Here is a 21,802-nt window from a genome sequence, read left to right on the forward strand (position 1 = left end):
AGGACATACGGATGCGGGAAGCACATGTTGTGCTGTCTGCACATTTTGGCTTGATGTTTTCCTCAGAGAATTTAATGGGGGTTGGTTTGTCTGTACAAAGATAATTCTGGGGGGTAGTGTGGTCATGTGACAGATGTTGGAGGACATCGCAGTAATGGCCATGACTTTTGACAGAAGTGAAGGAAGGAATTTGGCCCCCTTGTCACTATCTTCTTGCCTCATGGAGGTCAGTTATAAGAGAGGCCTTCAAATTTAAAGGTCCAGCAGCCTATCACCGCTTTTATTTATACGGACATTTCCGCACATTGGAAAACATAACCTGTTAGGACACATGTAACAACAGCAGACCCTCACCACTATGAAAGGATGGAAAGTGTGTACCACTCCTCCCATGTCCACTCTCACAGACAGCTGAGATACATGGACTGTTCGCTGGGTTCATCACCCAGTTGCCTGGTCACTTTTTTATTTGCAAAGATGACCGCAGTGTAGTCTCCATGTCACAAACAGGGAAAGCAAAGCAGATCTACAATTGTGAAGACCCTGCAAACAGCTCCTCATATCCCAGCTTCCAACGTTTGCGAGTGTGACATATCCCTAAGTGTGAGATACTGCACTCATTACAGAATTTTCAGGTCTTGAGTAAAGTTGGGCTTTAAAGGTTATAGACGCCTTTGGAGACATTTATTTTTTATTTTTTTATTATTGCGTTCTATTTTTTGGGCTAAAAATTATTAAGTGAGACTTTATTTAAAATTTTAAACAGTTTCACAGCATCTGCAGACTGTTCTTTCTTCTTCTCAGTGAAAACTTCAGAGAGCTGGCTTTATTTGTAGCCCTTATCTCTAGTTCCCTGACAGCTCATAAACACTTATTTAAATGGACAGAGATTTTGATATTGATGGGCTATCCTCAGGATCAGGTCTTTGAGGAGACAGCAGCACTCTGGTAAGCACCACAGTCTCTTCCTAGGCCTGTGACATCACATTCATTAGTCACATGGCCTAGGCACAGCGCAGTGCTGAAATGGATGGCGCTGTGCTTTGGAGAGCTGCAAGAGCACTGGTGGGGATGCTGGGAGTCAGACCCCCTTAGTGATTCTGACAATAGGTCATCAACGTGGAGGACTAGAAAACCCCTTTATGTCATATTCTTATCAATTTGATAAAAGGTTTTGACTAAATGAGTATTTATGAGCTGTTAGGAAAGGATCCTGCTGTCAGAGGACCTCACTGAGAAGGAGAAGCAACAGTCTACAGATGAAGTGAAACTGAAAACTATACAATGAAAACTGTAGAAAATTTGTAATAAGCACCACTTGAAAAAATTATTTTAGCCCCAAATAATTAAGCAAATGTACCAAAGGTTTCCATAGCCTTTAAAAGGGGTTTCTGGTTTTGAATTAATACAAGTTATTTTCTATGTAACTGAAAAGTTGTAAAACTATCTAATATACTTCGGGGCACATTTACAAAAGTTTTTGCGCCTGTTTTTAGCTTAAAAATTTTTAGGCCTCATGCACACAAAGTTTTTTTTTTCTTTTTATGTTCCGTATACGGTCCATATACGGAACCATTTATTTCAATGGGTCCGCAAAGAAAAAAAAAAACGGAATGTACTAAGTGTGCATTCCGTTTCTGTATTTCAGTTTTTACGGACAAGGATTGTACTGTTCTATCAGGGGCCAGCTGTTCTGTTCCGCAAAAAATGGAATGCACACGGACGTCATCTGTATTTTTTGCAGATCTGTTTTTTTGCGGACCGCAAAACACTGAAAAAGCCATACGGTCGTGTGCAATAGGTCTTAGAAAGTCTTTTTAGTCTCATTTACTACTTAAATTGCCCCTGTTTTGGAGGCTTTTGCACCTCATTTGACTATTTAGAGTTTTTAGAGTACGGTGTAGTTCAAAAGTCTTCTAACGTTGCAACTTTTTTCCGACCTGTTTATGTAGGTGTGCCTTATTTTTTGTGCCTGAATTTGTTTAAAAAACATCTAATTTCTACTCCACCCCAGGGCTGACATACTTTTCTTTGTCTGCTTTTTGTGGTGAAGTCCGACAGTTTTTGCATTAAAAGCCGCACTTTTTCAGGAGACATGCAACTTTTTGTCGCAAAGATGCAACATTTTTCATGAGCAAATAAATTAGACCAGTCTAATTGAATATGAACCTGTCTAAGACTACTTTCTCATCTGCGTTTTTGCTGTCCGGTTTTTAGATCCAGCAGGGAATCTCAAAACCACAGAAAAACGCATCTATTTGAATAATTTAACCGGGTGCATCCGTTCAGAATGGATCCGGTTGTATTATATCGAAAAGGACAGATCCGGTACCATTGACTTACAGTACATGGTTTTTGGTGCCGGATCCGGCCTTTTCAGTTTCCCATGCTGCTAAGGCTACTTTCACACTCTCGTTTGGTGCGGATCCGTCATAGATCTGCACAGACGGATCCGTTCAGATAATACAACCGTCTGCATCCGTTCAGAACGGATCCGTTTGTATTATCTTTAACATAGCCAAGACTTATCAGTCTTGAACACCATTGAAAGTAAATGGAGGACGGATCAGTTTTCTATTGTGCCAGATTGTGTCATAGAAAACGGATCCGTCCCCATTGACTTGCATTGTGTGTCAGAACGGATCCGTTTGGCTCAGTTTCGTCAGACGGACACCAAAGCGCTGCAAGCAGCATTTTGGTGTCCGCCTCCAAAGCGGAATGGAGACGGAATGGAGGCAAACGGATGCATTCTGAGCAGATCCTTTTCCATTCAGAATGCATTAGGGCAAAACTGATCCGTTTTGGACCGCTTGTGAGATCCCTGAACAGATCTCACAAATGGAAAGCTAAAACGCCAGTGTGAAAGTAGCCTAAATCACGCAGGGCAAAGACATTTTTTGGAGATCTGGGTACGTACCGGGCTCTTCATAGGGATTACTAGCTGGAGTCTTCCGCCTAGCAGTGAGCCCGGTGACATCACAGGCACCAATGGGTGGGCTTTAGCGCTGACCTAGCCTGTAAAACGGCTAGGGCCGAGCTAAAGCCCGCCCATCAGAGCCAGTGATGTCACTGGGAACACTGCTGGGAGGAAGCCCCCGCCTAGCAGAGTGCCAATGTAAACAAAAAAGCCCTTGACCTGCGCGATACAGCACAGGGCAAGGGAGAGCATTGGAGCATGAAATACTCCAATGCTCATATCAGAGGAGCCGAAGGGGGCGAAAATGGCGATATGTCCGGGTTCAGCTCTGATAATAAATTCTCAGCAAAAGAGAGACAGCTAAATTAAATATGCCTAATTTTATGGCCAAAAAACAGGCGAACTTGATAAATGTTGCACCACCGTTTCAAATCCTCACTATTTTCATGATCTCTATTTGCTGTCAGTGGATAGAAATACTTGTTTGCATTCAGGGGCAGCAGATCCGTATATACACGGCTAGCCCTTCTCTGAGTGGAGAGCTAGATACAGTCTCTGCTACTTTGCTACAATGTATCAGTCTGGAGCCCAGGTTGTTTTGCTCCCAGGACATTGCCTCTCCTGGATACAAGTGTATCAGCTTCTCAGCAGAGAGCAGGACCAGATATGTACTGGGAATGCAAACAAGAGTCTTCGGCTACTTTCACACCAGCGTTTCGGTGTCCGCCTGTGAGATCCGTCTTGGGGCTCTCACAAGCGGCACCAAACGGATCAGTTCAGCCCCAATGCATTCTGAATGGATAAGGATCCGTTCAGAATGCATCAGTTTGGCTCCGTTCCGCCTCCATTCCACTCTAGATGCAGACACCAAAGTGCTGCTTGCAGCGTTTTGGTGTCCGCCTGGCCATGCGGAGCCAAACGGATCCGTCCTGACTTACAATGCAAGTCAATGGGCACGGATCCGTTTGACATGGACACAATATGGTGCAATTTCAAACGGATCCGTCCCCCATTGACTTTCAATGTAAAGTCAGGACGGATCCGTCTGACTAACAATTAGACTTAGACTTTTTTTTTTATTTTTTTAGAATGCAGACGGATCCGTTCTGAACGGATACCAGTGTTTGCATTTATAGGTGCGGATCCGTCTGTGCAGATACCAGACGGATCCGCACCTAACTGTGAAAGTAGCCTAGTCACTAATGGCAAACTCAGATCTTGAAAATGGTAAAAAATTAAAATACAAATAATAGTATTTATATAATAAGCCATTGATGGTAAAAGATCAAAAGTCACCTCCAAATGAGCTTTGGGGCTCATGATATTAGAGCCTGGGCCCTCTACTACATTGTAATGTATAGGGACGGCCTCAGGGTGACGATATGAGGATCATTCAGATCTGTGAAGAAGCCCGCTTTACTTTTAGTGACTGACCTGTGTTATAGCCGAGGTCCAGGATTCGGAGAATAGCAGGGCTGCTCCCCTGTACTTACTGGCTTTGATCTCTCTAATCTCCAGGTTTGAGGCCGCACCCAGCGTTGTTGGAGAGCAGAGCGACAAGACTAAATTTTATCAGAAATCTGTCGGCACACCTCCCTGTCCTCAGGGGTGAGAGAGGGGTGCTGCAGGTCCGATCACTGATGAGCATACCCCTCCTAAAATCAGTAAGAAATATATGTCCCCGAGTCAAGCCGTAAAAAGTGTTACACAGTCGTCACTGTATTAACCTGTCCGAGATGTCACAGACCCCTGTCTGTCAGGAGTTTCAGGTCTGTACAGCGGGCAGCGTCTGGATAGAAATCAGTGAAGCTTGTTGCACTTGATGGGCACCCAAGTAAAGAAGTAGGCGTTGTGTCACTTCAGCAAATGTAGACAGTTAATATAAGGCACTTACTAATGTATTGTCATTATCCATATTGCCTCCTTTGCTGGCTGGATCAATTTTTCTATTGCATTATACACTGCTCATTTCCAAGGGTTACGACCACCCTGCAATCCAACAAAGGTGGCCGTGCTTCCAGACTATAGGAAAAAGTAATGGCCCATGTGCCCTCCCACAGTCCCGGCCACCAGAGAGGCTGGGGATTTTTCCTATAGTGTGCAAGCATGACCACTAGTTATGGATTGCAGGGTGGTCGTAACCATGGAAACGAGCAGTGTATAATGTGATGGAAAAATAAATCTAGCCGGCAAACGATGCAAAATGGATAATAACAATACATTAGTAAGTGCCTTGTATTAACTTCCTTTACATGATAAATGCCACCTGACAACCCTTTTTATGTTCTAAGGCTACGCTTTTAGGCAGGGGTAGCCACAAGGATAAGTTAGGCCCCTTTCACACGGGCGAGATTTCCGCGCGGGTGCAATGCGTGAGTTGAACGCATTGCACCCGCACTGAATCCGGACCCATTCATTTCTATGGGGCTGTGCACATGAGCAGTGATTTTCACTCATCACTTGTGCGATGCGTGAAAATCGCAGCATGCTCCTTTTTGTACGTTTTTCACTTAACGCAGGTCCCATAGCAATGAATGGGGTTGCGTGAAAATCTCAAGCATCCGCAAGCAAGTGCGGATGCGGTGCGATTTTCACGCACGATTGCTAGGTGACGATCGGGATGGAGACCCGATCATTATTATTTTCCCTTATAACATGGTTATAAGGGAAAATAATAGCATTCTGAATACAGAATGCATAGTATAATAGTGCTGGAGGGGTTAAAAAATAAATAAAATAATTTAACTCACCTTAATCCACTTGTTCGCGCAGCCCGGCTTCTCTTCTGTCTTCTATTGTGAGTAATAGGACCTTTGATGATGTCACTACGCTCATCACATTGTCCATCACATGATCCATCATGTGATAATAATACAATAATACAATCTACACAACACCTAACCCAAAACTGAACTTCTGTGAAGAAGTTCGGGTCTGGGTACCATATTCAGTTTTTTATCACACGCGTGCAAAACACATTGCAACCGCGTGATAATAACTGAACAACGGAACGCAATCGCAGTCAAAACTGACTGCAATTGCGTACCTAATCGCGCGGGTTTGCCGCAATGCACCAGGACGCATCTGGACCTAATCCGGACATGCTCGTCTGCAAGGGGCCTTAGGGATCTTTCTTTCCCAATCCTGACCCCACTTTGCTAACCCTCACCTGCCTCAGTGCCTTATTCACACAGTCAGTACCGCACATTTATCATGCTAGTATAATTGTACGTCTATTTTTGTGCCTGTTTTTCTGTTGTTAGAAAGTTTCATTTTCTTCAATGTATCATGTGATTCTATTTTGGTTGATAATTCAGGATTTTCCTAAGTTATGACGTAAAGTCATGATTTTATGAAAGACACGGAGGCGAGTATTTGCTTAACTCTTTCTTTACTGAATGTATAGCAGCAAAGACAACTGAAGAAAAAAAGACATCAGTGTAACCATGGAAACAACTCCACCCCCATAGCCCCTATATAAGGCGCATCCCCACTTGGACACTTCCTCTTTCTTTGTGAACTTCAACCGATGAAAACCTGGAACCTGGAACGGTCAACAAACAGCCTGAACTCCGGCTGTGAACAACGCTGGATTGCAGCAATGTAGACCTGGAACAGCTGATGGAGGATGATCAACCTGAAGAGAAAATAAGACATCATGGTAATATGGATACAAACAATCCGAGTGTGGAACCACACCTGGACTTATTCCCTGCAAAAGCAATTAGGTATTAAATGAATACAAACAAGTAACATTCCATGCAAGGTCACAGGACATTACAGACCAGACGGGAGGGTTCAAATAATGGGAGGGAAATACTCGCCTCCGTGTCTTTCATAAAATCATGACTTTACGTCATAACTTAGGAAAATCCTGAATTTTATATCAAGACACGGAGGCTCATATTTGCTAGTTTAAAGCTGAGCAATCACGGAGGAAAAGGCGTGAGGAACAGGTCTAAAATAGAACTCCCGAAATGTAGCAACGCGGGACCAGTCTGACAAGCGCAACACGTCCTCCAAACGAGCACCAGCCACAGACATAGAGGTAGCTGCTGCCCCACGCACAGAATGCGCGGTAAATATGGACGTGTCAATACCGGATAGGGATAGAATCCATTTGACCCAACGGGACAGCGTGACACTTGAAACCGGCGCAAAAGGGCGGCGGAACGAAATGAAAAGCTGGGGATCATTCCCAGAACGAGAAGCCAGAGTGCGAGCCTCATACTCCCGAAGACAGGCCACCGGACACAACTGCAGAGAGGAAGGGAAAGACGGATAAGCAACGGACTTAATGCCCGTCTTAGTGCGTCGAGAAATATTGAACAAAACTCCCTCAGGCGTAAAATAGCGAGCATCAACATCTAAAGCCCGGACGTCAGAAACCCGTTTACATGAAATCAAACACAAAAGGGTCACTAACTTGGCCGATAGCTGACGGAGAGACAACATATCGTTGGAGGGCCAACTCTCTAAAAACCGGAGAACCGTCGCCACGTCCCAAGTAGAAGAGAAGCGAGGACGTGGAGGCCGTGCTAAACGACAACCGCGCAACAATCTGCACACTAGAGCATGTTGGCCGGCCGGAACACCGTCAAAACCAGAATGCCTGGAAGAAATGGCAGACCGGTACACATTGAGAGTACGGAAAGCCTTTCCCGCTTCAAACAGAGATGTGAGGAACTGAAGAATGTCCGTCACAGGGGCAAGTACGGGATCCAAGTCCCGAGAACTGCACCAACGACACCAGACGTCCCAAGCAGCGTGGTAGGCTCGTCTAGTGCCTGGGGCCCAAGCAGACTCCAACAGACGTCTAGTCGCCGCCGAAAAGCTGGAGGGATCCCAGGAACCCCTGAAACTCGACAGGCGAGAAGATGAAGCGATTCGTCTAGGAGTAGAGGGTGTGGATGACCGTAAGGGTCGAGCAGGAGGCGAGGGAAAGATGGCAAGAGTCGAGGTTCTTCCGACAGAAGACAAAGTAGCTGGGGAAACCACGACTGCGTTCTCCAATAAGGAACTATCAGGACTAACTGGGCCTGCTGGCGGCACACCTGAGCGAGCACTCGCGGGATGAGTGCGAACGGAGGGAAAGCGTAAAGCAGAGGACCACCCCAGGGTTGCAGGAAAGCATCCACCGCTTCGGCCTCTGGGTCCGGACGCCAGCTGAAGAACCTGGGGAGTTGTGCGTTCAAACGCGACGCGAATAAATCGATGGATAACGGGCCCCAGAGAGATACAATATCCCGGAACACCTCCGAATCCAACTTCCAGTCGCTGGAATCTGAAAGACAACGAGAACTCCAGTCGGCCAACGTGTTGTGTAACCCAGGAAGGTACTCGGCCACGACTGAAAGACCCCTGGACAGGCAAAACTCCCAAAAATCTTTGGCCAGAGACGATAGGACCTTGGAACGCGTCCCCCCCAGGCAGTTCACATAACGGACAGCCGAAACATTGTCCATCCGTAGACGAACACACGCCCGAGCCGACCCGTGAGCAAAGCTGCGGATCGCAAAAGATCCCGCTAAGAGCTCGAGAGCGTTGATATGCAGGTGTGATTCGTCCGGGGACCACGCCCCTCCCGTGGACACCCCTTGACAATGGGCCCCCAACCTAAAAGACTGGCATCCGACTCTATGACAAGGTCGGGGCTGGGACCGAAAATGGCTCTGCCATTCCACACAGATAAATTGTGGATCCACCACACGAGCTCGTGTCTGGTCTCTGTGTCCAAAACCAGAGTGTCCGAGAATGAAGCCCCCGCCCTGAGGTGCGCAATCTTGAGCCTCTGAAGGGCTCGATAGTGAAGGGGGGCTGGGAAAATCGCCTGAATGGACGAGGTTAGAAGCCCAATCAGGCGGGCCAGCTGACGAAGAGATACCTGCGGGAGGGAGAGAGAATGGCGGATCTCTTTGCGAATCGCCTTGACCTTGGATGCCGGCAGACTGAGCGTCTGACTCCCCGAATCTATGGTGAAACCTAGGAACTCTATGGAAGTGGCCGGCAAAAGGCAAGACTTCTCCAGGTTGAGAATGAACCCTAAGCCCTGAAGAAGGTCTTGAGTCAATTTCAGATGACCAAGTAAAAGGGGCGGATCCTGGGCCATAATCAGGATGTCGTCCAAATAAATGATCAGACGTATCCCTCTGCCCCTGAGCCAGGCCACCGCCGGCTTCATGAGTTTCGTAAAACACCATGGGGCAGACGACAGTCCAAACGGGAGGCAGGTAAAACGCCAGATGCGGCCTTTCCAAAGGAACTGCAGAAGGCTGCGGGAAGCAGGCGCCACTGGGACCGTGAGATATGCGTCCTTTAGATCCAATTTGACGAACCAGTCTCCTGGTTGAAGCATATCCCTTAACAGATGGATGCCTTCCATCTTGAAATGTCTGTAGCGAACGAAGACATTCAAATTTTTGAGGTTTATGACTGGACGGAATTGGCCTCCTTTTTTCTGCACCAGGAAAATACTGCTCAGTACTCCCGTGTGCGGATCGGGTGATAATTCTATCGCCTCCTTCCGGAAGAGGGAGGAAAGCTCCGTATCTAAGAGCGTCTGCATCTGGATCGAACAAGAAACCCTCGGAATGGGAGGAAGATTTCTTGGGGCGGACACTAACTCGATGGTGAACCCCTGGACTGTGGAGAGGACCCACTGGTCTGAGGTGATCCTTGACCACGCACGGGAAAAGAAACGGAGTCTTCCCCCAACCTGTAGCGAATTCGGATAAGACACACGGAGATGACTTACCATACGGGCGTCTGGATCCTGGAGCGCCACGGAATCCTCTGGAGCGGAACGAACCTCCTCGAGACGGGAAGAAGGTCGGCTGGTACTTGGGGTCCTGCAGGGACTGACGATAACTGAAGGAGCCTCTGCCCGTGCCTCTGGGCTGAAAATTGGAGCGGCCGGACAGTCGGCCCCTGAGACTGCCGGCCCTAGAGGAGAAACGAGACTGGAACACACGGCGCATAGAACTCTGCGCCTTATCCAGGGCCGTGAAGGCCCCAACATACTTCCCCAATTCTTTAATAAAGGGGTCTCCAAAAAGGAGGCCCTGCGCCTCCTTGCCCGACTCAGAAAGGGACAGATTAGCTAATTTCGGCTCTATCTTCATTAAGATGGCCTTGCGTCTCTCAATGGCAATGGAAGTGTTCACATTGCCCACTAAACATATGGCTCTCTGGGCCCAGCCGCTAAGATCCTCTGGATCGACCTGCGTGCCCGCTACTCTAGCGGCCTCGGCTAAATCGAGGATTTTTGCCAGAGGGCCGGTTACATCCAGCAGTTTATCCTGGCAAGCCTTGAGCGCAGAATCAAGCCCCTTGCGGGGGTTGAAACCGGTTTTTGCCAGGAATTGGACCACTTTAGGATCCACGGAAGGGGTTTTGCATATCTTGTTAGGGATTAAGGGACGGGGACATTCCGCGCGCAGTTTGCTGCGAGCCTCCTTGGAAAGAGGCGTGCGGATCCTGGCCTCTAGATATTGGGTCACATGGGTGGCGGGAAGCCACTCAGAGGACCGTGGATGGTGCAGCTGGTCGGGATTGAACAGAGGATCTCCCAAGGGGTCTATAATTGCGTCCTTGACGTCATCAAGCGGCTCAGTAATGACACCCGTTGTCAGAGACGGGTCATCTAAGGCAGTGTCAACTGCAATATCAGCCAATTCATCCCCCGAGTGAGCGGACCAATTCTCACCTGCCTCCTCAACAGACTCTGCGTCTGAATCAGAAACCGGTTCCGGTTGTGCCCGGGCGGTTTTCCAGGATCGCACCCTTTCTGCCGGGCGCGGATTAGCTCTTTTGCGTGACTTATTCACGCAGTCAGTGGATGGACCAGAGCCATCAGTCAGAAGTGTTCTGGAGGCAGGGGGGGGCATATCAGAAACTGGGTGAGCCCTAAGGGCCTGTGATATCGACTGTGTCAGAGAGGCTGACATGGTCCCCATTGCAGCAACAATTGCATCGGAGATAGATTGCTGTAGCTGCGAGGCCTGCGCAACAGGAGCAGAAACCTCATTAACCCTGTGAGGGGTGGTGGGAGTCACCTGAATAGTATGCCTGTCCTGAGAAGAAACGGCAGGGGACGCTGGCACAGAGGACATGATTAAATCTGTAGGAGTAAGTCACCCCAATAGACTAATAGAGGACACTGGGAGGAGGAATAAAACTAAAAGTGCGGCGCAGGGAGGCACAGTAGCTGCTGAGCAGGATAATAGCGACAGGAGAAGCGAGATATAAACAGTACCGGTAGCCGGGACGCACAGCCAGAAGCCCGGGAACTGGAGGGGGAGTGGAAACACAAGACTCCACCTCTCAGGAGTGAGGGCCAATGAGCGGACGCCAACGGAATGACGTCCGCAATGTCGCGAGATCTCGGCGCCCAGAACCAACGGAATTGAAGATGGCGCCCGAGAATCTCGCACCTCGCGAGATTACGATCGCACGCAGCCCGGGAAGAAGCGGCGAGGAGGTAAGGACCTGAGATGTGAGGAGGGGGGGCAAAATGGCCGAAAGCAGCGCAGTAAAGGGGAGAGACCCCAGCGCAGAAACCCGCACCCGGGACAAGGCGGTATTAAATAAACAGAGACTGTAAAATAATAAGACAATAACGACTAAGGAGGTTATAATGAAGGAGGGGAGAAATAATCTCACAGAAAACGTGAGATAGAAAAAACGGGCAGACCAAGGAGCCCTATCTAGCGGACGCTAAGCATGGCGACCGCAACAAAGAATACTACCTGTATAACCCTACTAGTATAAAGGGGGAAAAAACCTAACTAGTAGGGAATGAAAATCATACCGAAAAAACAACCTAGCACAGATCAAATATAAACATGTACTTATCTGAAGCAGCAAAGAAAGAGGAAGTGTCCAAGTGGGGATGCGCCTTATATAGGGGCTATGGGGGTGGAGTTGTTTCCATGGTTACACTGATGTCTTTTTTTCTTCAGTTGTCTTTGCTGCTATACATTCAGTAAAGAAAGAGTTAAGCAAATATGAGCCTCCGTGTCTTGATATAAAATTCAGTTTATATGCTATTCCTTTTTAGATTGGTTATAGGTGTGTCGTGATTTGTACGTGTAATTTGTGGCCGCTGTGGATTTAGAAAGTCGCAAATGTAATGTGTAAGAAAGTCGCATTGTTGACTGAAAAGACTTAAAGGGTTTCTGTCACCTGAAAAATGGGTATTAACCTGGCTGACATTAGCTTTTATAATATGCTAATGAGCCTCTAGGAGCAGGGGGGGGGGGGGGGGGGGGGCCGTTGCACCTGCTCCTAGAGGCTCCTCTTGCCCACCTCTTTTCACGCCCTTCTTCTCTTGATTGACTGACAGGGCCACGGCAGCGCTGCTCTCCTCCCACAGGCCGTGTCTGCAGTGTAAATCTGGCACACGGCGCAGGCGCAGTGAGGGAGGGACGCTCAGTGGCTCCTGGCTTCTTCACTGCGCCTAGCGTTTTTCTTTTCCGGCACGGAGTTCCGTCCTAGGGGCTCGATACCGGAAAAGAACTGATCAGTTTTATCCTAATGCATTGTGAATGGAGAGAAATCCATTCAGGATGCATCAGGATGTCTTCAGTTCAGTCACTGAACAGCGTTTTGGACAAAAGAAATACCGCAGCATGCTGTTGCTGCGGTATTATCTCCGTCCAAAATTCCGGATCAGTTGCCGAATGCCGGATCCGGCATTAATTTACATTGAAATGTATTAGTGCCGGATCCGGCATTAAAAATACCTCAATGCGCAGACTGGTAAAAATTTGAAAAATAAAATAAAATAGAAACGGATCCGTTTGTCCGTATGCATCCTGCAATGCTGTCAATCCGTCTACAAATGCTGTCCGTTTGCATGCAGATTGCCGGCGACGGAACTGCTTGCCGGATCACTCTGCCGCAAGTGTGAAAGTACCCTAACGCAAGTGCAAATCCCTTCAATGTGCCCTACAGTATTTTTCTAACCTTTCATTCAGACCTTTTTCCTATAGAGAAGTCTGTGGGAAAATGTCTGTAAAGCACCATAGCATGAATGGGACAAAGAAATGCCAGGAAACGATCATAAAACACCACACAAAAGAACACTATGTGGAAGAACCAGGAAGCTGTCTAAAGGGAAATCTGTCTTTGTTGCTTATAACAACCAATCACAGCACAGCTTACATTTCAAATTCTGCTCTTGGGAACGGAAAGCTGCTCTGTTATTGGTTAGCACCGAAGGCCGTTTTCCATTTAGACAGTTTCATAAATGTGGCCCTATAATTGTAGGGTGTTTTATATTTTACAGTTGGCAGATATCCTAAGATTAAGGGCTCATTCACACGACCGTATGGAGGTCCGCAATACATGGGCACCAGCCACGTGAACTACGTGCTGCGGTACGGATCCATTGACCTAAATCGTTATGCAATCTGCAAAATACGGCAAAAGATAGGACATGTCCTATCTTTTGCGGAGAGGCACGGATCGGAAGTCTATGGAAACACTCGGAAGCCCTTCCGTGGGCTTTCAGGTCCATGCCTCCGCACTGCAAAAGATAAGACATGTCCTATCTTTTTCCGTATTTTTCAGATCACGGACGCATTCACGTCAATGGGTCCTTACCGCAGCACAGAGTTCACACGGCCGGTGACCGTACATTGCGGACCACTATCTGCAGTCCTCAACATATGGTCACATGAATGAGCCCTAAGGTTTATTTTGCACCGGAATATTGTGCCTGCGCCTTTTTAGTTTGCGTCAAATTTATGATTTGGAATGTTAAATCTGTCATGTTGTTTTAGAAAGTGGTGAAGGGAAGATGCTACACAATGCACCATACGGTTTTATATACTGGAATTGCACACCAGCTTTTTATACCGCCTTGGAGATGGGAAAACATGCGCCAAAAACTGCCAAAAGAAGGTGCGAAGTAGGCACAAATAAAACTTTGAAAATGGTGGCGCATGCACTTCATATATTTTGCCCCCCCCCCCAGTGCAAGAAAGGCAATGACGAAAAAAAACGTGGTGGTTTTTGTAAAAAATAAATCGTGGTGTGACATCCTCTGTATGTGGTATCTGTATGAATGGGGGGTTGGCGACTCCTCTCATTGCACTTTATATTCTGAGCCCCTGAATATAAACCAGAATGTTTCCAATCACTTCCTGCAAGCAGTGATCTAGAAAACGCTATGTTTGAACATTCAGCTTCAAATTACTCTAAAGCAGTGGCCGGCTAGCAGCTGTGAAACTACAACCCCCAGCATGCCCTGACAGCACACAGCTTGGTGACCACCGCTCTAGATTGTAATTTTTACTGACCCGTGACGCTTCCCTTGGCGTTCTACCTCCATGTGTTTCCTCCTGTTGGCCCATGAGGACGATGTGCATCAGATATGATCTCTGCCGTGGGAGGTTATACAATGGAGGCTCATTGTGCCTGATGGGTCTGTAGTTGTGTGGGAGTTGTGACATTTTCCACGCAGTCACAATTCTTGTTCCAGCAGCAGTGTGCATGTGGGATATATACTGTTAAAAGGTTTTTCCGGGATTGTGACAGTGATGGAGGTTCAGATCTAGTAAACCCCTCTAATTATCTGGAAGAAAGGTCTGCAGCACTCCAGGTAGCACCGCGACCGCTTCATGGTTTACCAGAGCTGTGAGCTGTAGTACTGGGCACAGCCACTACCAAGTGTATGGCGCTGTGTCTATTAAAGAATGAAGGGGATGCTGCTGTGCCTAGTAGGTGGGAGTGTCAGGATCCGGACCCCCACTGGCCTATTTTAAAGGGCATCTGTCAGCAGGTTTGTACCTATGACATTAGCTGACCTGTTACATGTGCACTTCGCAGCTGAAGACGTCTGTGTTGGTCCCATGTTCATATGTGCCCGCATTGCTGAGAAAAGTGATGTTTTAATATATGCAAATGAGCCTCTCAGAGCAATGGGGCGTTACCGTTACACCTAGAGACTCTACTCTCTCTGCAACTGCCGCACTCTGTGCAATTTTATTCATAGGACCAGGCAGTGTAAACATTATCACACCTGGTCCTGTCAATGAAAGAGGAGAGGGTGCGTCAGTTGCAGAGAGAGCAGAGCCTCTAGGTGTAACGGTAACGCCCCCATTGCTCCCAGAGGCTCATTTGCATATATTAAAACATCACTTTTCTCAGCAATGCGGGCACATATGAACAAGGGACCAACACAGACGTCTTCAGCTGCCAAGTGCACATGTGACAGGTCAGCCAGTGTCATAGGTACAAACCTGCTGGCAGATTAAGAATAAAAAATAGAGCTCCTTTGTAAAAGTTTTTTTTTGTTTTTAGATATAACAAGCCTTTTTGTGGCATTTTGGGTATTTTCTATTTAGCGTTCTTTTCTACAAGTGTACAAGTTCTATAGAGAAAACCTATGGGAAAAATGTCATACCGAGAACATGCAGCTTGTTAACAAAGTGACGCAGTCTCAAAAGACAATATCAAAACATATAAAAACCTAAATGCAGTGTATGTCGTGTGTTTTATTATTTCATTTTATAGATTAAAGGAACAACTGGTTTCAACCCCCCCCCCCCCCCAAAAAAAGAAACAAAATTAAGAAAAAAAAACAAAAAACATCCCTGAAACAGAATAGAAATGCGTAACCAGAGGTATTTCTGTCCTGTTTTGGGGACGTTCCTGCTATACTGACCAGGAAAACTGCTTCTCTCCAATTCACTTCTGTGTGTGGGCGACACAAATCGTGCCCACAGCAAGCACATGGATTTCTGTAAGTCTCATTAAGGGCTCATGCACATGGCCGTTGATCGGCCGTTCTGTGCATTGGGGACCGCAAATTGCGGTCCCTAGCGCACGGACGACATCCATGCGGATTCCACAGACTTGAATGGGTCCGTGGTTCATCCGCACCGCAAAAAAGTAGTTCATGCACTACTTTTTTGCGGTGTGGAGGCATGGACAGAAATTCCACTGAAGCTCTCCGTGGGGCTCCGTGCCAACCTTCTGAATTGCTGACCGCGTTCGTGATGCAGGGTGCACACTGCCCGTGTCTGCATATTGCGGACCCGCTGTTTGCAGGCTGCAATACGGGCACGGTTGGGCAACGGCTGTGGGCATGAGCTCTAAGGTGAATGGAACGGATTTTCAGTTGCAGAATTTTCTGCCACAAAATCTGCCATGTTTGAGGGCACCCTTATTTGCTTTCTAAACACAGTCCTCTTTCACTGACAGTCTGTTCATTGGGGAACATAAATTTAAGAATTTTAAGTATTAAAAAAATGCTGTTTTAGACAGTCTTATATTTTAGTCACATTTACTACTGCGCCTTGTTCGACTGTTTAGATTTTTTGCTCCTTTTGTTTGTCTGTTTTAAGTGCTGAAGAGCGAGTCTTTTTGCATTAAAAGTCACGTTTTCCGGGAGACTTGCGACTTTGCAACTTTTTTTCATGTGCATACTAATTACACCAGTATTAGTGAATATGAACCTGTCGACCTGAAAAACAACCACCAGAGGTCAGACTAATGCCAATACGCCTTGTCTAATTCATGAAGTGCTGTGTGACTTTTTATAAATACTCGGCAAAAGTAAGACAGACAAGGCAAATATGCCTAATTTTATGGTCAAAAACAGGCGATCTTGATAAATGTGCCCCATTATGTTCTGCCCCAGTAAGCCCAGACAACTTCCTTATTTTTAAAGGGGATGTCTCGCTTTAGCAAATGGCATTTATCATGTAGAGAAAGTTAATACAAGACACTTACTAATATACTGTTATTATCCATATTGCCTACTTTGTTGACTGGATTCATTTTTCCATCACATGATACACTGCTCGTTTCCATGGTTACGGTCACCCTGCAAGCCATCAGTGGTGGTCGTGCTTGCACACCACAGGAAAAAGCACTAGCCTATTTTGTGGCCAAAACTGGGAGCGCACATCGGTTAGTGCTTTTTCCTATAGTGTGCAAGCACGACCACCACTGATATATTGCAGGGTGGTCATAACCATGGAAACAAGCAGTGTATTATGTGAAGGAAAAATGAATCCAGCCAGCAAAGGAAGCAATATGGGTAATAACAATACATTAGTGAGTGGCTTGTATTAACTTTCTCTACGTGATAAATGCCATTTGCTGAAGGGAGACAACCCCTTTAAGGATGCCCTGCAGAAATATAATTATACATATTATATAGTGGCTTTGTGTGACCTCCATGAAACAGGGTGCTCCAGCAGCACAAAGTATTTCAGAGAGGAGTATGCTGGTATTATTGGAGGTCACAGACCGAGTGGAAGAGGCCGGGCCCACTTGAAGCACGGTACTGTGTATTAGATGTGGACTGCTGTGGTGTGAACTGTCCCCAGGTTATCACACATTCTCCTACCTGTGGTAGTGACACTGTCATCTTGTCTTCTCTCAGCATGCTGCCGAACTGGAGCAGAAACAAAATGAGTCTGAGAACAGAAAACTCCTGGGAGAAATTGTCAAGTACAGCAATGTTATACAGGTAAGATCCAGTGCAGCAGTATAACATGACATCATACAACCATAGACGGTACATTCTTCACTATTGCTCTGCCCATCTTGTGAGAGTCCATAGATCTCAGCAGTGACTCATTAGCAGTAAGCCCTATCACCCTTATTTCTCTAATGACGGATGCATTATCTTCAGTGTTTGTGTGTTTAAATAGGACCTTCACCCCTCCTGACATGTCTGTTTTAATAGCTCCATGCTTTCCCCATGTAATAACAATTCTGGAGCCTCTTTTCTTATGGCTCTATGTTGTTCCATTCCTTTCTTATTTCTACTAGACGTTATGAATGAATTGCTAGCAGTCTGCAGCAAGGGTATGGAGGGGAGGTAACCAGTTGGGGGGGGGGGGGGGTGTCCCTGCACAGACTGACTATGGCAGCACTGATTGGATAGAGTCAGTCTGTGCAGGTACCTCCCCTCTGGTTACCTCCCTACTGTACCATTACTGCAGACTGCTAGCAATTCATTCATAACTTCTAGTAGAAATAAGAAAGGAATGGCACAACATAGAGCCATAAGAAAATAGGCTCCAGAATTGTTATTACACGGGGAAAGCATGGAGCTATTAAAACAGGCATGTCAGGAGAGGTGACAAGTCCTATTTAAACCATCGAATAGATGGCTAGATATATCTAAGATAAATAAATATGGGATAGATAGTAGACAAGATAGAAGGTAGATAAGATATATATATATATAGAAGAAACATATGGCAGCACCAATTCACACCATATAGGACGGGTGCTATGTCCAGGGAATTCACTGCTTACCCTTGCATACAGTCGGAAAAGGATAGCAACTCCAATAGTTTAAAAAAAGAATATTTATTGGGCCACAGTGGCACAGTGAGGCGACGTTTCGGCTCAAAATCCCGAGTCTTTCTCAAGCAACGTTGCTTGAGAGAGGCTCGGGATTTTCAGCCGAAATGTCGCCTCACTGTGCCACTGTGGCCCAATAAATATTCTTTTTTTAAACTATTGGAGTTGCTGTCCTTTTCCGACTGTGTGTATATATATATATATATATATATATATATATTAGATAGATGGATAGATCTATGTGGCGTGCATTTGTATTAAGCCCTCTGTACTCTGATACCCTTAAAGGGAACCTGTCACCAGGATTTTGTGTATAGAGCTGAGGACATGGGTTGCTAGATGGCCGCTAGCACATCCGCAATACCCAGTCCCCATAGCTCTGTGTGCTTTTATTGTGTAAAAAAAACTATTTGATACATATGCAAATTAACATAACAGAGTCATATCTTACTTGTGTGACCAGAGAAGAAAACAAAGATGGTCAGTCAGGAAAGGCAGTGATAACCCCCTGAATACTGCTCAAAAATTACAACAGGGGAAAAACTATAAGGGGCAGTATACTCAATAAAACTTTACTTTTAATAATGTATAGGAGATAAAAAGGCCCCTACAGACATACAACAAGTAAGACGTGCGTACCCTCAGCGTGGTATGGTGAGAGAGCATGGACGGTTACAAAACAAACATAAATATTGATGATAGACTGGACAAATATATACGTGGAGAAGCAGGCGAGAAGGTGTTGGTATATACTACCCACTGGCCCTACTACCTCCCTACTTGTCCTGGTCCACCCTAAAAAGTGTGTCCAAGGGACGGGGTCCAAAAAACCCCGCAAGGGGTGGCCCAGACTGGAACTCTGTTCCTGTATAGGAAGCCTTAGTGAGGCCCTAACAAGAGAATTCCAACCATTGGAACAACACACATACAAATGATTAGAGATTTTACCCCACAAAAAAGCCAAAGAAAAGCCAGCAAATGTACAGGCTATTCCCTAACTTTTGGGCCACCAGCCGACAGGGATAACCATAGTGATGGGGACGCTTCAAGTTAGAATATACTAAGAACTGTGTACATGACTGCCCCCTGCTGCCTGGCAGCTCCTGATCTCTTACAGGGGGCTGTGATCCGCACAATTAACCCCTTAGGTGCCGCAACTGAGGGGTTAATTGTGCGTATCATAGCCCCCTGTAAGAGATCAGGTGCTGCCAGGCAGCAGGGGGCAGACCCCCCTCCCTCCCCAGTTTTTAATTCATTGGTGGCCAGTGCGGCCCCCCTCCCTCCCTCCCCTGTATTAAATTCATTGGTGGCCAGTGCGGCCCCCCCCTCCCTCCCCTGTATTAAATTCATTGGTGGCCAGTGCGGCCCCCCTCCCCTGTATTACATTCATTGGTGGCCAGTGCGGCCCCCCCCCCTCCCCTGTATTAAATTCATTGGTGGCCAGTGCGACCTCCCCTCTCCCCCCCTATCATTGGTGGCAGCGGAGAGTTCCGATCAGAGTCCCAGTTTAATCGCTGGGGCTCCGATCGGTAACCATGGCAATTAGGACGCTACTGCAGTCCTGGCTGCTATGGTTACTTAGCAATTTTAGAAGCATTGTACTTACCTGAGCTCCTCCTACTGGTAAGTGACAGGTAAGTATAAGGCGTCTAAAATTGCTAAGTAACCATGGCAGCCAGAACTGCAGTAGCGTCCTGGTTGCCATGGTTACCGATCGGAGCCCCAGCGATTAAACTGGGACTCCGATCGGAACTCTCCGCTGCCACCAATGATGATGGGGGGGGGGGGGGGAGAGGGGAGGCCGCACTGGCCACCAATGAATTTAATACAGGGGAGGGGGGGCCGCACTGGCCACCAATGAATTTAATACAGGGAAGGGAGGGAGGGGGGGCCGCACTGGCCACCAATGAATTTAAAACTGGGGAGGGAGGGGGGTCTGCCCCCTGCTGCCTGGCAGCACCTGAGGTGTTAATTGTGCGGATCACAGTCCCCTGTAAGAGATCGGGTGCTGCCAGGTAGCAGGAGGCAGTCATGTCCACAGTTCTTAGTATATTTTAACTTGAAGCGTCCCCATCACCATGGGAACGCCTCTGTGTTAGAATATACTGTCGGATCTGAGTTTTCACACTGTATCTCAAATCCGATGGTATATTCTAACATAGAGGCGTTCCCATAGTGATGGGGACGCTTCAAGTTAAAATATACCATCGGATTAGAGAAAACTCTGATGGGGACTCCTGACTTTACATTGAAAGTCAATAGGGGACGGATCCGTTTGCAATTGCACCATATTGTGTCAACGTCAAACGGATCCGTCCCCATTGACTTGCATTGTAAGTCAGGACGGATCCGTTTGGCTCCTCACGGCCAGGCGGACACCAAAACGACTTTTTTTTTTAACTTCATGTCTGGTGATCATCCAAAAATCACGGAAGACACACGGAAGAAAAAACGGATCACGGAACAACGGAACCCCGTTTTGCGGACCGTGAAAAAATACTGTCGTGTGCATGAGGCCTTAGGTTGTTTTTTTTTTTGGGGGGGGGGGGGATTTTTTTTTACAGAGTAAAAAATACTACGCCTATATGCTACATGCCAGCCAACAGGAAGTTATAAAGAACTCTATGAACAAAGCATTTTTTTTTTTTCGTAGTGGCGTTCATTGGTCCTGTGCCATTTTTCAGGTGTTTTTTTCCATAGACATCTCTGTAGAGGAAAAAAGGCTGGAAAAACATCAAATACAACTTTTGAATAAAAAAACACCATCCCTAAATAAACACTTTTAAAATGGTGGGAATTTTATGGATTTTTTTTTTTATAAGCCATAAGAATGCCACCAAATAAGATTGGAAGCGCCCTCATAAAGTAAAGATTATTAGAAGTTATTTTTTATTATTATTTTTTATTATTGAAGTTTTTTTCTTCTCTGTGGTAATTGTACTTGTTCTTACTTTCCTTTGACAGTTACTTCACATCAAAAGTAACAAATACCTCACCGTTAACAAGAGGCTGCCCGCCCTGCTGGAGAAGAACGCCATGCGTGTTTCCCTCGATGCCGCTGGGAACGAAGGCTCCTGGTTTTACATCCAGCCTTTCTGGAAGCTTCGAAGCGAGGGAGACAATGTGGGTTTATGGGCACTTGGGGGTTTGTCCGGGATATTGCATTAATTGTGTGTAATTGGTGGGGTAGCCTCCAGCCATCAATCTTAACAGCTTTGATCTATGCATCTCAGGTCGTGGTGGGAGATAAGGTGGTCCTAATGCCAGTTAACGCCGGGCAGCTGCTACATGCCAGTAACATAGAGCTACTGGATAATCCTGGCTGCAAAGAGGTAACTTGTTCCAGACTTTCTTGAGACAGGGTGCGTATAGTACACATGTAATGCGGGATAACTACTTGCCCCTTTTTCCCGTGTTTCAGGTGAACGCTGTTAATTGTAACACAAGCTGGAAAGTTGCTTTGTTTATGAAGTACAGTGACTACAGGGACGACGTTCTGAAGGGCGTGAGTATCCGAATGAAGAATCAAACATCATGTGCCATCTTTTTCAGATG

The 21,802-nt window shown here is 46.6% G+C and overlaps 1 protein-coding gene across 1 annotated transcript in view; it reads left to right on the top strand.

Moving 5' to 3' along the window:
- ITPR2 (inositol 1,4,5-trisphosphate receptor type 2) overlaps positions 1-21,802 on the top strand; it is a 372,015-nt gene that overhangs the window by 111,477 nt on the left and 238,736 nt on the right. Inside the window, 4 exon segments of the mRNA XM_044281452.1 lie at positions 17,316-17,402; positions 21,212-21,370; positions 21,481-21,579; positions 21,669-21,752. Coding sequence (XP_044137387.1) covers positions 17,316-17,402; positions 21,212-21,370; positions 21,481-21,579; positions 21,669-21,752 — 429 coding nt within the window.

Source organism: Bufo gargarizans, chromosome 2 (genome assembly GCF_014858855.1).
Source record: "Bufo gargarizans isolate SCDJY-AF-19 chromosome 2, ASM1485885v1, whole genome shotgun sequence".
Classification (NCBI taxonomy): Eukaryota; Metazoa; Chordata; class Amphibia; order Anura; family Bufonidae; genus Bufo; species Bufo gargarizans.